Source organism: Anomaloglossus baeobatrachus, chromosome 2 (assembly GCF_048569485.1).
Source record: "Anomaloglossus baeobatrachus isolate aAnoBae1 chromosome 2, aAnoBae1.hap1, whole genome shotgun sequence".
Classification (NCBI taxonomy): Eukaryota; Metazoa; Chordata; class Amphibia; order Anura; family Aromobatidae; genus Anomaloglossus; species Anomaloglossus baeobatrachus.
In genome coordinates, this window is record NC_134354.1 from 501,238,666 (window position 1) to 501,253,968 (window position 15,303).

At 40.2% G+C, this 15,303-nt stretch overlaps 1 protein-coding gene across 9 annotated transcripts in view; it reads right to left on the reverse strand.

Annotated features, from left to right (window-relative positions):
* DMD (dystrophin) overlaps positions 1–15,303 on the reverse strand; it is a 4,177,531-nt gene that overhangs the window by 2,465,103 nt on the left and 1,697,125 nt on the right. For all 9 annotated transcript variants that reach the window (XM_075336500.1, XM_075336497.1, XM_075336505.1 and 6 more), the window contains 4 exons: positions 14,933–15,046; positions 14,618–14,773; positions 13,052–13,222; positions 3,494–3,676 (listed from right to left, as the gene is read on the reverse strand). In XM_075336500.1, coding sequence (XP_075192615.1) covers positions 3,494–3,676; positions 13,052–13,222; positions 14,618–14,773; positions 14,933–15,046 — 624 coding nt within the window. The remainder of the gene's footprint in view (positions 1–3,493; positions 3,677–13,051; positions 13,223–14,617; positions 14,774–14,932; positions 15,047–15,303) is intronic.

Below are 15,303 nucleotides of genomic sequence, written 5' to 3' on the forward strand. Positions count from 1 at the left end.
TATAATTAAAACACACAAAAAATAAACATATGAGATATTGCCACATTCGGAAAAAGTCCAATTGTCCAATTGATTAAAACATAAAGTTATTTGACCCATATGGTACAGGATGTAAACAAAAAAAAAATGCAAACAACATAATAGACATTTTCTAGTCACTACACCTCCACCAAAAAATGCAACAAAAAGTGATCCAAAGTAGTGAGTAGTACTAAAAACTATAACTTTCTGTGCAAAGAAATAAAAAAAAATTGCTTACAACTCCATCAATGGGGAAAAAAAGCTATGGGTCTAGGAAAATTACAATACAAACCAAGTTCAACATTTTTTAACCCATTAGAGTAATGCAAAACTTTGTAAGTATTTGTATCTCATCAATCAGACTGAGTGGAGAAATGACATTACCAAGTCATTCTTACCACACAATGAACTGTAATAATGACAAAATCTAAAATCAATGGCAACATTGTGTTTTTTCCCACTATTCTACCACACCAGGAATTTTCTCCTTGCCTTGCAATAAATAAATATTCAAAACTACAACTTTTATTTATTGCAGCAAAAATAAGCTCCCATTTGGCTCTGTTGGTGGAAAATAAAACATGAAGGCTCTTCAAAAAAGGGGAGAAAAATGCAAAAGCTCAAAAACAAGTTCACCATGGTATGAAGCCTCCATTGACCTCAGTCAGTCAAACCTGCAAACTTGGAGGACCAATTAATAAAACAATGTGTTTGGTGGCCTCCCAACAATCTTGACAAATAATTTCAAGAAAGGATAAGACAGTTTGCATTTAAACATACCGTATTTTCCCGCGTATAAGACAACTGGACGTATAAGACGACCCCCAACTTTTCCAGTTAAAATATAGAGTTTGGGATATACCGTACATGATCGAGTATAATCCGACCAGAGTAATGTGCCCATTGTTTAGTAATGTGCCCATCCTTTTCCTCCCCTTGTAGCAACGATCCCATTTTTTAGTAATGCCCTCCTCCTGGTTCCCTTCTTGTCCCCTATTATGCTGTTGTTTACACATAATAAACATTATTCTCACCTCTCCTCCATTCCCGCAGTAACCTCTGCTGCTTCTTGTAGATCGCAAGGTACATAGACCCCTCCGCGATAGCATCTGATGCCCGGGGCTGCTGTCTGCCGTCATGGATTTACTGCAGTTGAATGCTTTGGGGTGCCGCATTCAACTGCACTAAAGCGCTGTCAATAGCAGCCCCATATATGGGATACGATCATGGAGGAGTGCTTCTTGTGGACCAGAGGCCCATAGACCCCTCCATTATTGCGTTCTGTACACGGGGCCGCCAACGCTGCTGCTGTCAGTGCTTTACTGCAGTTGAATGCTTTATGGCACTGCAAAGCATTCAACAGCAGTAAAGCCATGACGGCAGTGGTGGTGGCGGCCCCGTGTACAGGATGCCATCGCGGAGGGGTCTATGAGGCTGCAGTCTGCCAGAAGAAGCTGAAGGCACTGCGGGAATAGAGGACAGGGGAGAATAATGTTTATTATGTGTAAGAAGGGGACCGGCAGGAGGGCATTACTAAAAATTGGGCTCCTGCAGCACCATGCACCGCCATATAAGACGACACCCGGCATATAAGATGACTCCTGACTTTTGAGAAGATTTTCAGGGGTTAAAAAGTCATCTTATACACCGGAAAATAAGGTATATATAAACAAAAATCCACCAGCGCTCACACTAGGAGGAAATACAAAAAGATTTATTGATCTGACTGTAGAGCTGCAGGTAGAAGGCAAGGGCTGTGTATCCCTGTCAAAAGGAAAATACAAAAATTATATATATTAAGGCTCTACTGCACTTCTAAGAAGAAAGCTAACAAGGTTGCAATGATAAGAATAGAAATTGCCTTTGTAGAAGTGCACCCCTTGAAAATGTAAGTCCACAACTGCTACGGCATGAAGTTGTGAGTGCCTGTGGTTAGTTAAAGCTGGTCTAAGCAGGACGCCGAGAACACAGACCAGCGAGGTAGCGTGGAGAGCAGAGGCACGCGTTGGTAACCAGGGCCTCGTATGAAGGCGTTTCTTGATACCTGGCACGAGTTGCAGTAGAGCGGGGGACATCATAATGCTAAGGCTTATGGAAGCCTCTGCAGGAAAAAATAGTCCAACTAGTATCAAAGTCTTGTGAGTCTTCTTCCTCAGGAATTCTTGTTATACCACACAAACTGTACACACTTTTTTCGTTGTTACAGCTTTACATGCGATTAGTTCTGCAAGTTTCTCACTATTCTCTGTATCCAAGACTATAAGTTGTATCATCTAATCAAAATATCAACAACACCCACAAAATAATCAGCACTTAGCATGTATTGTGCCATTATTCCTTTTACTACTATAAGGATATGAACATCTCACCCTAGTCTATAATAGACTCTTGAATTACCTCCCTTTTTTTTTCTACAGACTGATTCCTATAAAAGCCACTATCATTAACCCACTGAAGCCAGTTTCCTTTTAAATCAGTTAGGTCACATTTCCATATAGGCAAGTACCCCATTATTGCTAGCAACCTTGTTAGTTTTGTTTTTAGAAGAGCTTTTTGCTCAGTTGTTTCTCCAAGTAGCTTTCTGGGTTTCCCTCTTCTCTTCCTCCTCTGGTTGGGTCATTGTGTGACCAATGCAGCCAGTTTTATTGTTACTCGCACTTTGTAAACTTTATCAAAGGGAAGAAAACATTTTTTATAGTAAATAAGAAGGTATGGATGCAAAATTCTGCATTCTAATAATTTAGCAGAACAGAAATACCTGATGCATATGTAGATGCATTTTAATCATGTACAACAAGTCAAATCAGGAACCAACAAAAAATGCTTTGATTTACCAGCAACTCTATAAGGCCATGTGCGCACTAGAAAGTGCCTTTTTCTTAAGATAAAACCGGACCCTCTGAAAGAATCCCGCACCCGCAGTAAAAACCACAGTGAAACTGCACCGCGTTTTTGCTGCGATTTGCCGCGGTTTTGCCACAAATTTACCTCGGATTTACCGCAAGTTGGTCCTCGCATTTTTTTACCATTATCTATGGCAAAAAACGCAGGCACCTGTGGAAAAGAAGTGACATGCTCATTAATTCCGTAGCGGAAAATCCGCAGGTAAATCCGCGGGTATAAAAAAAATGCAGTGTGCGCACAGCAGTTTTTCAAACCCATAGGATTTGCTGGGGAATGACTACAGCAATGTTAGACACATTTTCTGCAGCAATTCCGCGGCAAATCCGCTGCAAAATTCGCTGTAAATCCGCAGCGTGCGTACAGGGCCTAACACAGGTTTCTTATAAGCTACTGATTTTGATGCCTCAGATATTCTGTTCTACTCTGTTCTACTACTACTGAAATCTGAATGCTCACTAATTTAACTTTTATTTACTATGTGGCAGTAAGAGAAATTTGTATTTATCTGAAAGATTAAAAAATAAGATCTTTATAACATTCCTATGGATCCTAGCACAGATAAACTAACCTGTAGCGTTTCACACTTTCCATTTAACCTGCTGCATAGTCTTTCATAGTTGGTGACTAGCTCATCCAGTTCTTTCTTTATGGGCTCGTGGGCAGCAGATGGCGCTGTTGCAATGAAGTTGTTCACAGACTCCGTCAAAAGTTTCACTTTTTCTTGTTTCTGTGAAGCGTCTTCTTCTGCCCTCTGCAAACAAGAAAAGGTTATTTTTTGAAAATGTATTATTTTTTTTTAGACAGAAAACAAAGTTTATTGAGCAGGCAATAATCACTCCACAGATTAGTAAAAAGGCAGAAGTTTCTGGAACATCAGCACGGTTCCAAATTCTATGAAGTTTATTATCATTACAGTAAGGACAAACTATAAGAAATATCAAACACAAATTTTTACTATTGCATTACCCTTCTAAATCATATGTGTTACAAAATAAATATAATATGCACATGGGTAAAATACCATTGCTGGTTAAGATTTTGGACCAAATTCATCATTGCTTTTTAGCCAATTTTTTTTGTTGTGTCGCATGTTACTTGATTTGCCAAAAAATGGCAAGACTTTTCTCCAGATTAACTCCAGACAAACTTCCCCCCTCCATTTTGGATTGATTTTATGTATGCCTAGAGTATTTGGACAAATCTTACAATATTTTTGCAATAAGGGCCATGTGGAAAAATTTGGTCCAAAATACAGTAGGTCAGTAAACACCCCAAGACAACAAAAAAGTGATTTAAAAGATACAAAGAAATGCAAAGTATTGTATGAAGTTACATCCTGGTCTGCACTGGTGTATGCAGAATGATGGAAAATGTCATTCGATCAAGTGGATCTTAAAGGCAAGATTACCTGGAAATTTTAATTGTAAGTGAATGAGATTGCCTAAAGACTTGCCAGAGTCATGGACATAACTTGTATTTGTTAATGTCTCTCACTAGTCTATCAGTTTCATCCATTAATACCTTAAATAATACTTTACAACACTCGATAATGTTGAGTACCATATTAATAGAACTTCAGCACAGTTTACAACTGCCACACCACCGGTCCATCACATATATACAGAATAAGTATATTTTCCAGATTGGCTTACTCTTTTCACTCCATGCAATTAAAATATAACTAATGCAGTGAAAACTCCATACAGATCTCTTTATCTTGAAGATTTTAACCAGATTATGTAATCCTTGATAAGATATTATCTGCATAATTTTATTTAATATATTACCACTCTTAATCCAGTGTTGTCCACAGCACCTTTGCTCTTGGGATTGATGAGGTTTCCACTAGTAGGAGACTCATTAATCACAGAATAATAGTATATTTCCTTATGTCTATAAATGGAAGAATGCTAGAAGACACTACTTACGCTCTCTATCTTAGGCCTCGGTTCTACTTGTGCATAGCTTCTGTTGTGAGAGCATCAGAAGTGATATGCTAATGACCCTCTGTTGCGAGCATCAGCCAAGGGTCATGCGACTGTGATGCGATCTTGCGATCATATTACATCCTCAAAGAAGAGGGAGGGAACACCTTCTCCCCATCTCCTCCGCTGCCTGTCACTGCATATATTGCACTGTACTCAGATTACATGCGAGTGCAATGCGATCTTTCACACATACCCATAGAGTCGTATGGGTGCAGGTCAGCCAAGACTCACTGCCAAATGCAGCATGCTGCAATTCATTTCTCCTGCTGATATAGCATGAAACATCAATCGCAGATGGACACTGACCCTTAGTTTTCCACTAGAGTGAGAGCAATCCGATTTTTTTATTGGATTGCACTCATCCATGCAAAACGAAAGTGGAACAGATCCCTTATAAACATAGTGGCTTTTGACCTTCTTTACAAATATGAGAAGCATTTAGAAAGCTCTTACTCTTTTTCCCTCATGAAACAGAGATGTTCCAAGTTGATGTACTTGCTATCCAGTTAGCACTCTTATAATGCTTTATCAAATCTGTTGCAGATTTTAATGGCAGATGGCAGATACTAAGGACTTCATTAGGCTCCCTGTTGCCATGGCAACTAATTTGTATCCCATTTTCCTATGGTAGGTGAATGGAGTTTCATAGGCCTTCTCCCTTTGTTAGAGCATTTAGATTCTGCAGTTGTAAAGGAGTGGAGAAGCTGTTGACACTGATCTTGAAGATCCTATAGTGATACAATGCATTGTCATGTTTTATATTTGCTTTAATCTATTTGCTGGCCTGCAGCACTTGCCATTTGACAGAGGTAATATTAATATTGTGGACAGCAGATGATGAGAGGAGTTATGTGGGCATAGAAAATTGAAAGCTGATTGTTAGGCACTTAGGGGTACTTTGCATGCTGCGACATCGCTACTGCGATATCGTCAGGGTCAAATCGAAAGTGACGCACATCCCACGCCGGTAACGACTTTGCAACGTCTAAAGCCTAGATGTGCCGATAAACGATCGCAAAAGCGGTGAAAATCGGTGATCTGTGTAGCGTCGCTCATTTTCATAATGTCGCATCAATAGGAGATACGTCGTTGTTCCTAGTTCCTGCAGCAGCACACATCGCTGTTTGTGAAGCTGCAGGAGCGAGGAACATCTCCTTACCTGCCTCCACCGGCTATGCGGAAGGAAGGAGGTGGGCGGGATGTTTACGTCCCGCTCATCTCTGCCCCTCTGCTTCTATTGGCCGCCTGCCATGTGACGTTGCTGTGATGCCGCACGACCCGCCCCCTTAGGAAGGAGGCAGATCGCCGGCCAGAGCAACGAAGCAGGGCAGGTAAGTGCGTGTGAAGCTGCCGTAGCAATAATGTTCGCTACGGCAAGATATTGCATGTGCTACGGGGGCAGGTACTGTCGTGCTCGGCATAGCTAGCCAATGCTAGTGATGTCGCAACGTGCAAAGTACCCCTTTGTTAAAACCACATAAAAGGAAAGGATTTACTGTCCTATTGTTCACAGATCAGCATTGTTTATGGGTATTGTTTTAGAGTGAACAAGTATCAAATTATTGAAGGATTCATTATCTCAGGCAAGTGTGGCCTAAAGTGAGCATTATCTACACTAGATAAGAATTGGAAATGTAGCCAGAATTGAAGATCATAGAGAGGAAGATGGCCAGTCTGGGACATGTGATCTCCTATGAGGAATTAAAGATGCAACGGCACACCAAAGTGTGTGTGGCCCACATTAATTTGAAGTTGAGATCAGCTTTGAGGGGTCATAGCTACTCACCTCAACCCTTTCAGTGCTCAGAAGAGAAGATGGAGGCGACCATTATGGTCTACTGCAGTGTTTCCAAACTCTAGTCCCCAGACCCCCCAACAGGTCATGTTATAAGAATTTCCTTAGCATTGAACAGGTGATTAAATCTTTATCAAGTCATCACTTGTGCAATATTAAGGAAATCCTAATAACATGACTCATTGGAAGCCATGAAGACTAGAGTTTTGGAACCACTTGTCTATTAGTTTAGTGCAACATGTGACAGAAAAAGAGTACCACCACATAGAACCATGAAGGGCCTGCCTCTGGATTGTGCATACAACATATTTTTAAAGTGTAATGCCAGCTGTCTGATATACAAGCAATTCACTAGTTTGTGCTGTAAAGAAAAGTTGATTTTTGCACTCCAGTCTCTGTCATTCATTTCTACTTTGCTGGGTCCTGGCCTGCCATGTCAAGCAGCAGCATGCAGACTGCAATGGCATATAGTTAAGGTAACATTACATGCACCCAGCCAGGACCCCCTTTTGCTTGTAGAGTGGTGGAGCATGGATGGATGTGACCCTCGGCCATGGCCACCCCGCTCTTTGCATAGTCACCATTATCTGCAGCATCTAGAGGGTTCACTAATGATATCCATGCTAGTGGCAATCAATTATAGGTGGGTATCAACTATAAACAGCTGCTGGGTAGGAATTGGCCTCCGCTCCTACATGGTGTATGCACACCCGACATCCATAAAACATCTGGAGTATGTGAGATTAAATGAATGTTAAGAAAACAAATATTTTCCAGTATTTTAGAACTTATCTAGAATGTATGTATGACATTTGGGAAATTAATAAAGAAGAATATACACTATGTTAGTGTTAGGGAGTAGAGATCAGCGGAATGCTTTATGCAGCCTAAATGTGTGAGCCAGGTCAGTATTCTCTGAACAAAGAGACAAAGAGACGCACTGAACAAATGTCATTAACCTCAGGAATCCCATGCTCAGTTTATGATTAGCTAGGCTGATGCGGCATCACCTGAGTGCGGCACCGATGATATCACTCATAATCAAATGCATTGCTGGGAAATCCAAAGTTCTAGAATTGAGCTGGATGATTGCGAAAGGAGATATGCTCATCCCTTTCAGGCTGTGTAAGTGATAAGCGGGCTTTACATGTAACAACATCGCTAACGAGATGTCATTGGAGTCACGGAATTCGTGATGCACATCCGGCCTCGTTAACAACGTCATTTCATGTGAAACCCACAAACAACTGTTAACGATCAAAAATACTCACCATATCATTGACCATTGTCCAGCTGTTGTAATCCTGATTATCGTTGCTGCTGCAGGTACGATGTTTTTCGTCGTTCCTGCGGCAGCACACATCGCTATGTGTGACACTGCAGGAACGAGGAACATCACCTGCGGCCACCCGCAATGAGGAGGGAAGGAGGTGGGCGGGATGTGTGGCCCGCTCATCTCTTGCCCTCCGCTTCTGTTGGGCGGCCGCTTAATGACACCATTGTGACGCCGAACGAACTGCCCCCTTAGAAAGGAGGCGGTTCGCCGGCAACAGCTACGTCGCTAAGCAGGTAAGTATGTGTGATGGGGACTAACGATGTTGTGCGCCACGAGCAGCGATTTGCCTGTGATAACCGACGGGGGCGGGTGCTTTCAACAGTGACATCGCTAGCGATGTCGCTGTGTGAAAAGCCCACTTTAGTGGTTAATTAAGTCACTGCTTCCTTGTTCAGAGGATATCAGATTAAAAAATAGTATTACACTGTTAACACTTATTTTTTTCTTTCTACATAATGAAATATTATGGCAAGAAAAAAGGAGCTAAGTAAAGAAAAATGAGTGGCCATCATGACTTTAAGAAATGAAGGTCAGTCAGTCCGAAAAATTGGGAAAACTTTGAAAGTGTCTCCAAGTGCAGTGGCAAAAACGATCAAATGCTACAAAGAAACTGGCTCACATGCCCCACGAAAGGAAGACCAAGAGTCATCTCTGCTGCGGCAGATAAGTTTATCTGAGTCACCAGCCTCAGAAATTGCAGGTTAACAGCAGCTCAGATTAGAGACCAGGTCAATGCCACACAGAGTTCTAGCAGCAGACACATCTCTAGAACAACTGTTAAGAGGAGACTTTGTGCAGCAGGCCTTCATGGTAAAATATCTGCTGGGAAACCACTGCTAAGGACAGGCAACAAGCAGAAGAGACTTGTTTGGGCTAAAGAACACTAGGAATGGACATTAGACCAGTGGAAATCTGTGCTTTGGTCTGATGAGTCCAAATTTGAGATCTTTGGATCCAACCACTGTGTCTTTGTGCGACGCAGAAAAGGTGATCAGATGGACTCTACATGCCTGGTTCCCACCATGAAGCATGGAGGAGAAGGTGTGATGGTGTGAAGGTGCTTTTCTGGTGACACTGTTGGGGATTTATTCAAAATTGAAGCCATACTAAACCAGCATGGCTACCACAGCATCTTGCAGCGGCATGCTATTCCATCCGGTTTGCGTTTAGTTGGACCATCACTTATTTTTCAACAGGACAATGACCCCAAACACACCTCCAGGCTGTGTAAGGGCTATTTGACTAAGAAGGAGAGTGATGGGGTGCTACGCCAGATGACCTGGCCTCCACAGTCACCAGACCTGAACCCAATCGAGATGGTTTGGGGTGAGTTGGACCGCAGAGTGAAGGCAAAGGGGACAACAAGTGCTAAGCATGTCTGGGAACTCCTTCAAGATTGCTGGAAGACCATTTCTGGTGACTACCTCTTGAAACTCATCAAGAGAATGCCAAGAGTGTGCAAAGCAGTAATCAAAGCAAAAGGTGGTTATTTTGAAGAACCTAGAATATAAGACATATTTTAAGTTGTTTCACACTTTTTTGTTAAGTATTTAATTCCACATGTCTTAGTTCATTGTTTTGATGCCTTCAATATGAATCTACAATTTTCAGAGTCATGAAAATAAAGAAAACTCTTTGAATGAGAAGGTGTGTCCAAACTTTTGGTCTGTACAGTATGTTCACACGCGGCATCTTTTTTTACCACAAAGATGCACTGTTTTTTCCAAAAAAATGCTCCAAAAACGCACCACGGCAAAACGTGTTTTTGACGCTTTATTACCGGGTTTTTACCTAGTTTTGTCCAATGCATTTTTTAAGTCAAATCTATTGACTGGAAGGGGTCAAAAATGCTGGAAAAATGCAAAAAGAATTGACATGCTGCATCTGGGGTGCATCTTTAAAAAAGCAGCCAAGATTCAGCCAACAAAAAATGTCCAGTATGGACAGCAAAATCAAAATCTCATAGACTTTGCTGGGAGAAGGAAATGCATGCATTTTGGTGTATCTTTGTGATCTCAAAAACGCACCCAAAATGCAGCAAAAGATGCCCTGTGTGAATTTAGCCTAAACAGAGCACTTCCGGGGTAGGGAGAGTGTTTTTTTTCTCTTTTTTTTTACACACTACTTCCAATAATGCTGATTTTACCTCCTGTGTAAGCCAATCAAACCCTACAAGGGGCTCGCACTGGACCAAGCACCAAGCATACACAGAAATTCTTGATCAAGTGGTTTGCGTACATAAAGCACCCAAACACGAACACTGATTTTCTTTGTAAAGTCAATGTTCGGTATGAACATCAAACTTTAAACTTTTGGTTCTCTTAACTCTACTCTTAAAGGGTAACAATAATTTTAATTTTTATTTTGTATATCAATAAAACATATGAAAATAAGCAACTTTGTAATGTTTCTGATCAGACAAATTAGCTTCTTTCTCTGCCAGAATTGATCAGTCATTATCAAAATTCTCTCTTCTGAGGTAAAATCTGTATTCAGTGAAGACTTTCCCATTACTGAGATAAGAGATGACAGTTGTTACTGATCAGATCAGCCGACATTTGTGGGAAACATGCGGGCTCAGCGTGCGAGTCTGCATTGAAGGGACTGGCATGACCTCTGATGTACCAGTACATCATAAGCCATGAAAGGATTCAATGCCAAAGCTAAAACATCCACAATATGGAAGCATTTTATTTCAGAAACTATAAGTAGAGATATGCTAGCTGCCATTTTCCTCAACTGTAAGAGGCTATCAAAAGGTTTTTAAACATTAAATAAGTAATAAGAATACTCACCTTATCTCTCACCTCTCCAGCACCTCAATTCCTCACTGTAACCCATCTGGTCCTCCTCATGTCTTCTTATCACCACTTTAAACTGCTAGATCCCCCAGCTTGTTCATTTTAGGCCTTGACTCCAAGCTCTGATGAGACCTGGGATGGTTCTGCGTATGTGTGCACAAGGTTACAGCACATCTCATGCTGTCATGATGCCTTGACCTTACACATTCAGAATTGCCCCAGTCCTCATCAGAGGTAGAAGTCAAAGCCTAGTAAGAAGGGGGTCTGTGGATTCAGAGCTTGCAGCAATAATAAGAAGGTACTATGAGGTCTCCACGAGTGACAGTGAAGAGTACAGGGGCCGGAGAGCTGAGATGTAAGGTGAGTATAAATATTTTTTTCTATTATTTGTCACCTTACATTTATGATCTAAGGTTGGAAGAGACTACAGAGCATGAAACATATTTATTTCTTAGGAATACTTTCTCAGTAAATTGAATTTCACGGGCTAACAAACAAATTAAAATTTTGCTTGATTCACTCATCTGTAACTATAAGTTTTAAAAATATATTCTTATTGTAATAGTCGATGGCAAGAAGAACAAACAAATCAATTCTGGAACAAATTATTTTGACTTTTAGGATTGCTGCTTCCAATAGGTGGCACTAGAATTTGTCTCTTTGTCTTCCTCCCTGAACAGACAATTTTAATATTACCCAGAGGAGCATTGTAGCTATAAGACTCCTCACCACTGACAGCCAGATTGGTTTGTCAGTCTCCACTAGGAGAAATGTTTTCCCCTTAGACCTCAGTAGAGCTTCTCATGCAGCCAGATTATATCTCATACTTTGCACTGATGAGGGACAATTATCCCGAAACACCGTGTCTGTAAATTGAGTTTCTGATCTGGCATAAATAATAGGTCATATGAAAAGGCTTGTTAAAAGGCCACTTTTGACTTTTAGGATTGCTACTTCCAATAGGTGGTACTAGAGTTTGTCTCCTTCCTTCCTGAAGAGACAATTTTAATATAACCAGAGGAGCATTGCAGTTGTAAGACTCTTCACCACTGACAGCCAGATTGGTTTGTCAGTCTCCACAAAGAGAAATGTTTTCCCCTTAGACCCCATTAAGCTTCTCATTCAGCCAGATCAGATCTCATATTTTGCACTGATGAGGGACAATCATTCCAAAACAATGTGTCTGCAAATTGAGGTTCTGATCTGGCATAAATCCTGGGTCATATGAAAAGGCTTGTTACAAGGCCACTTTGACTTTTAGGATTGCTACTTCCAATAGGTGGCACTAGAGTTTGTCTCCTTCCTCCCTGAAGAGACAATTGGAACAACTTAAGGCAGACATGTAAACTGAATCAACGATCACTAAGACTTGCCTTCTTTGGACACATCACAGAATGAGAGAAATCACTTGAGAAGGACATCATGGTAAGAAAAATAGAAGGAACAAGGTGAATAGGAAGACCAGCAACCCAATGGCTTAATACTATCAAGATAGCAGAGAAGACCCTAGTGGACCTATCTATTCATGCAGAAGAGTGTTCATCCATCAAGTCACCATAGCTCGAAATCGAATTGAAGTCTGTTAAAAAATAATAGTTTTGGATATTTGCAGTTCCACAGAGGATATTGATATCTGGAATCTTCCTACAAGAAAGCATTTTAGTTGCTCAGAATTCCTTCCTGTAACAGTGAAGTTAAATGTGTGGCAATTTAATTTATGCTGCACTTGAGCAATTATTTCATTTACTCTGAATTTATTTGTTTAGATCTCTAAAGAACAATCTAAATTTCCCAAAAAGATAAGTCTTTGTATAAGTAGTTATTATTGCTAATAGAATTAGCTGTTGCTGATAATTACACTCATCATGAAAAGACAAACATTCAGTGAAGCGTACAATAGCTAATCAACTGCCTTCAGCTACAGTTCACAATCATTGACCTCTGTAAGAGCCAAGGTCTAATATAAAAGCAAGAGTTCTTCACAATGGATTGTGAAGCACAACTCAATGGCTGAATCTAATGTTATCGTGTACTTTCTGGATAGATTAGTATCAATTTCTTCCCAACTAAAAAAATATATATTTTTCTGAATAAAATATTGTAGTTTCAGTGTAGCCAGTAGTCCTGAAATGGAGGTATTAGAAGCAGTATCTATAGTTCTAAAAGTATCAGTGATAGTACTAAATAAAAAGTATATATCAAATACCTTAAGTTCTTCTAATGCCCTTTGTAACTCTTCTGGTGACTTGTACTCGAAATCTCTCTCTAAATACTCATCTTCGGCTTGTGAAATCCATTCTTGCATCTCAGACAGATCTTTCCGAAGGTTTAATGTTTTCTCCAAGCCGCCTTTTAGTGCTGCTTTTTTTGTGTAGGCCTAAATTGAGACATAAACCAAAAGCTAGACAGTGGCAAGGACAGTTAAAACGTTTAGATTACAAGTTAAGGTTTCTGGCCAAGTATGGAAACGGACTACATAAAGGTTTTGTTGAACGTTAGAACAAACAAAAGTTGACGTTGTGTTCACATACAGCAGGAAACATGCAGAGCGTATAAATAAGGACATCTCTAATATACACACGCAGTGCCTGCATGGTTTTTGTCAGAGAAGATGTGCATTAACCCCTGACATTGGAAATAAAATGAAATGGCACTTATCTCAAGGACAAATAAAATGTATAACAGCAAACACAATGGAATGATAAGTAAAACAAATATTAAAGGAAATAATATGCTGGTGTTTTTGTGCAATAACCCTGCATGAATGCATTTCTATTTCTGACATCAATGTGTTTATATCAATAGGCATTTTTAATAATTAAATATGATGATGGAGATTTTTATTAGTTTAAGTGGCCAATATTAAAATATTAAAGGTGTTTTACAGGTTTTAAAAACGTGTCCCAAGGTTGCAGCTTGTTTCATGAATACAAACTGAGCTTGACTTACCTTACCCAGGTCCAGCACTAAATCTGTGCATCTGCTACTTGTGTCTGTTATTGTCTTTAGTCAATAAATGAGCTCGGCATCATGCCCAGGTCTATGGTATGAGCCAATTTCTTTAAAGCCTCTTTCACTTGTCAGTGATTCCAGTATGTACAGTATCTTGCCGTTTTATATGTACCATAATCACTGACATATGCAGACCCATTAAAATCAATGGGTCTGCACACACATCAGTGATTTCTCAGGGACCGTGTGTCTGTGCGGGGCACACGCATGTCTGTCCACATGGAGACAAGTCCATTTTTCTCCAGCACCACTGATGTCACATGAACCACATAGTTATGTGATCTGTGTGACACGTACCAGAGAAAACACGTGCCTGTGAAATAAAATGATTTTCTATACTCACCTATCTCTAACACTGCTGTTTTTGGCGCTGTTGTCAGTTGCTTCAGGGCCTACTCATTCTACTCATGAATATACACTGCACCAAGACCTGGAAGTAACAGCAATGGGGAGACAGCAGCGGCCGGAGAAGGCACGCAGCCCCGTAGACATCAGCACAACGGACAGCAACATCGAGGACAGGTGAGTATAAAGTTTCTGCTCTCCATGGGCTATCACAGATAGCACACGGAGAACACAAGTGTGCCAAAATCACGGCACACTGAGGGACATACACACCTTTAGCACATCAGTGTTAAAATGTGTGTTTTTAACTGATGTGTGAAAGAGGCCTATCATGTAGATAATGTAACCAACCTGTGTTAACATGTGCCACACAATATTGCCAAATAATGGGAGCCACCCATTGCTTCAAACATACCTGTTTACATATTAGGTCCCATTGCTCGTTCAGATTTTCTATATCTTTCTTGAGTTTGGGGAGATACGTAGGTTCAGCTTTGCTGATTAGTTTCTGTCCAACATCATTGACACTATTCACACTAGGCTGAATTGTTTGGATGTCGTTTACCAATGCCTTAAAAAAAAGTACTTAATTAATTAAAGAAAAACATTTAAAACCCACTGTATACTGTTATTTCTAGAACAAGATAAGTACACGTGTACTAAAATGCAGGTAATCAAAGAAATCAGTTTATCATCATTTACAGTTAAACTTAATGTCTCATGTACTTACATTGCATTGTTCTAGTTGCTTTTCAAGAGCTTCAGAATCTCCAAGTGCTGGCCAATCTTCATTGAGGAAAACATTTACTTCTGCCATCCACTTATTTAACATCTTGAGATCATTCTAAAAAAAAACCCAAACAAATGAATATGCATGACTGATCTATTAATGTGATAGATAAAAATTCACCACCAACATTAAAGAAGAATAAAATGGAATTTGTTCACACAGTTGTATATTTTGTTGTGTACACATAGCAGAAATAAAGCATATGCCTCAACATCAGTAAAGCATGCCCAGAATCAGTTAGTTCTCTATTGTTTTTTACTTTGGAAAAAAAAGCATAGCCTGGCATGCTATTCTATGCACTATACAGTCAG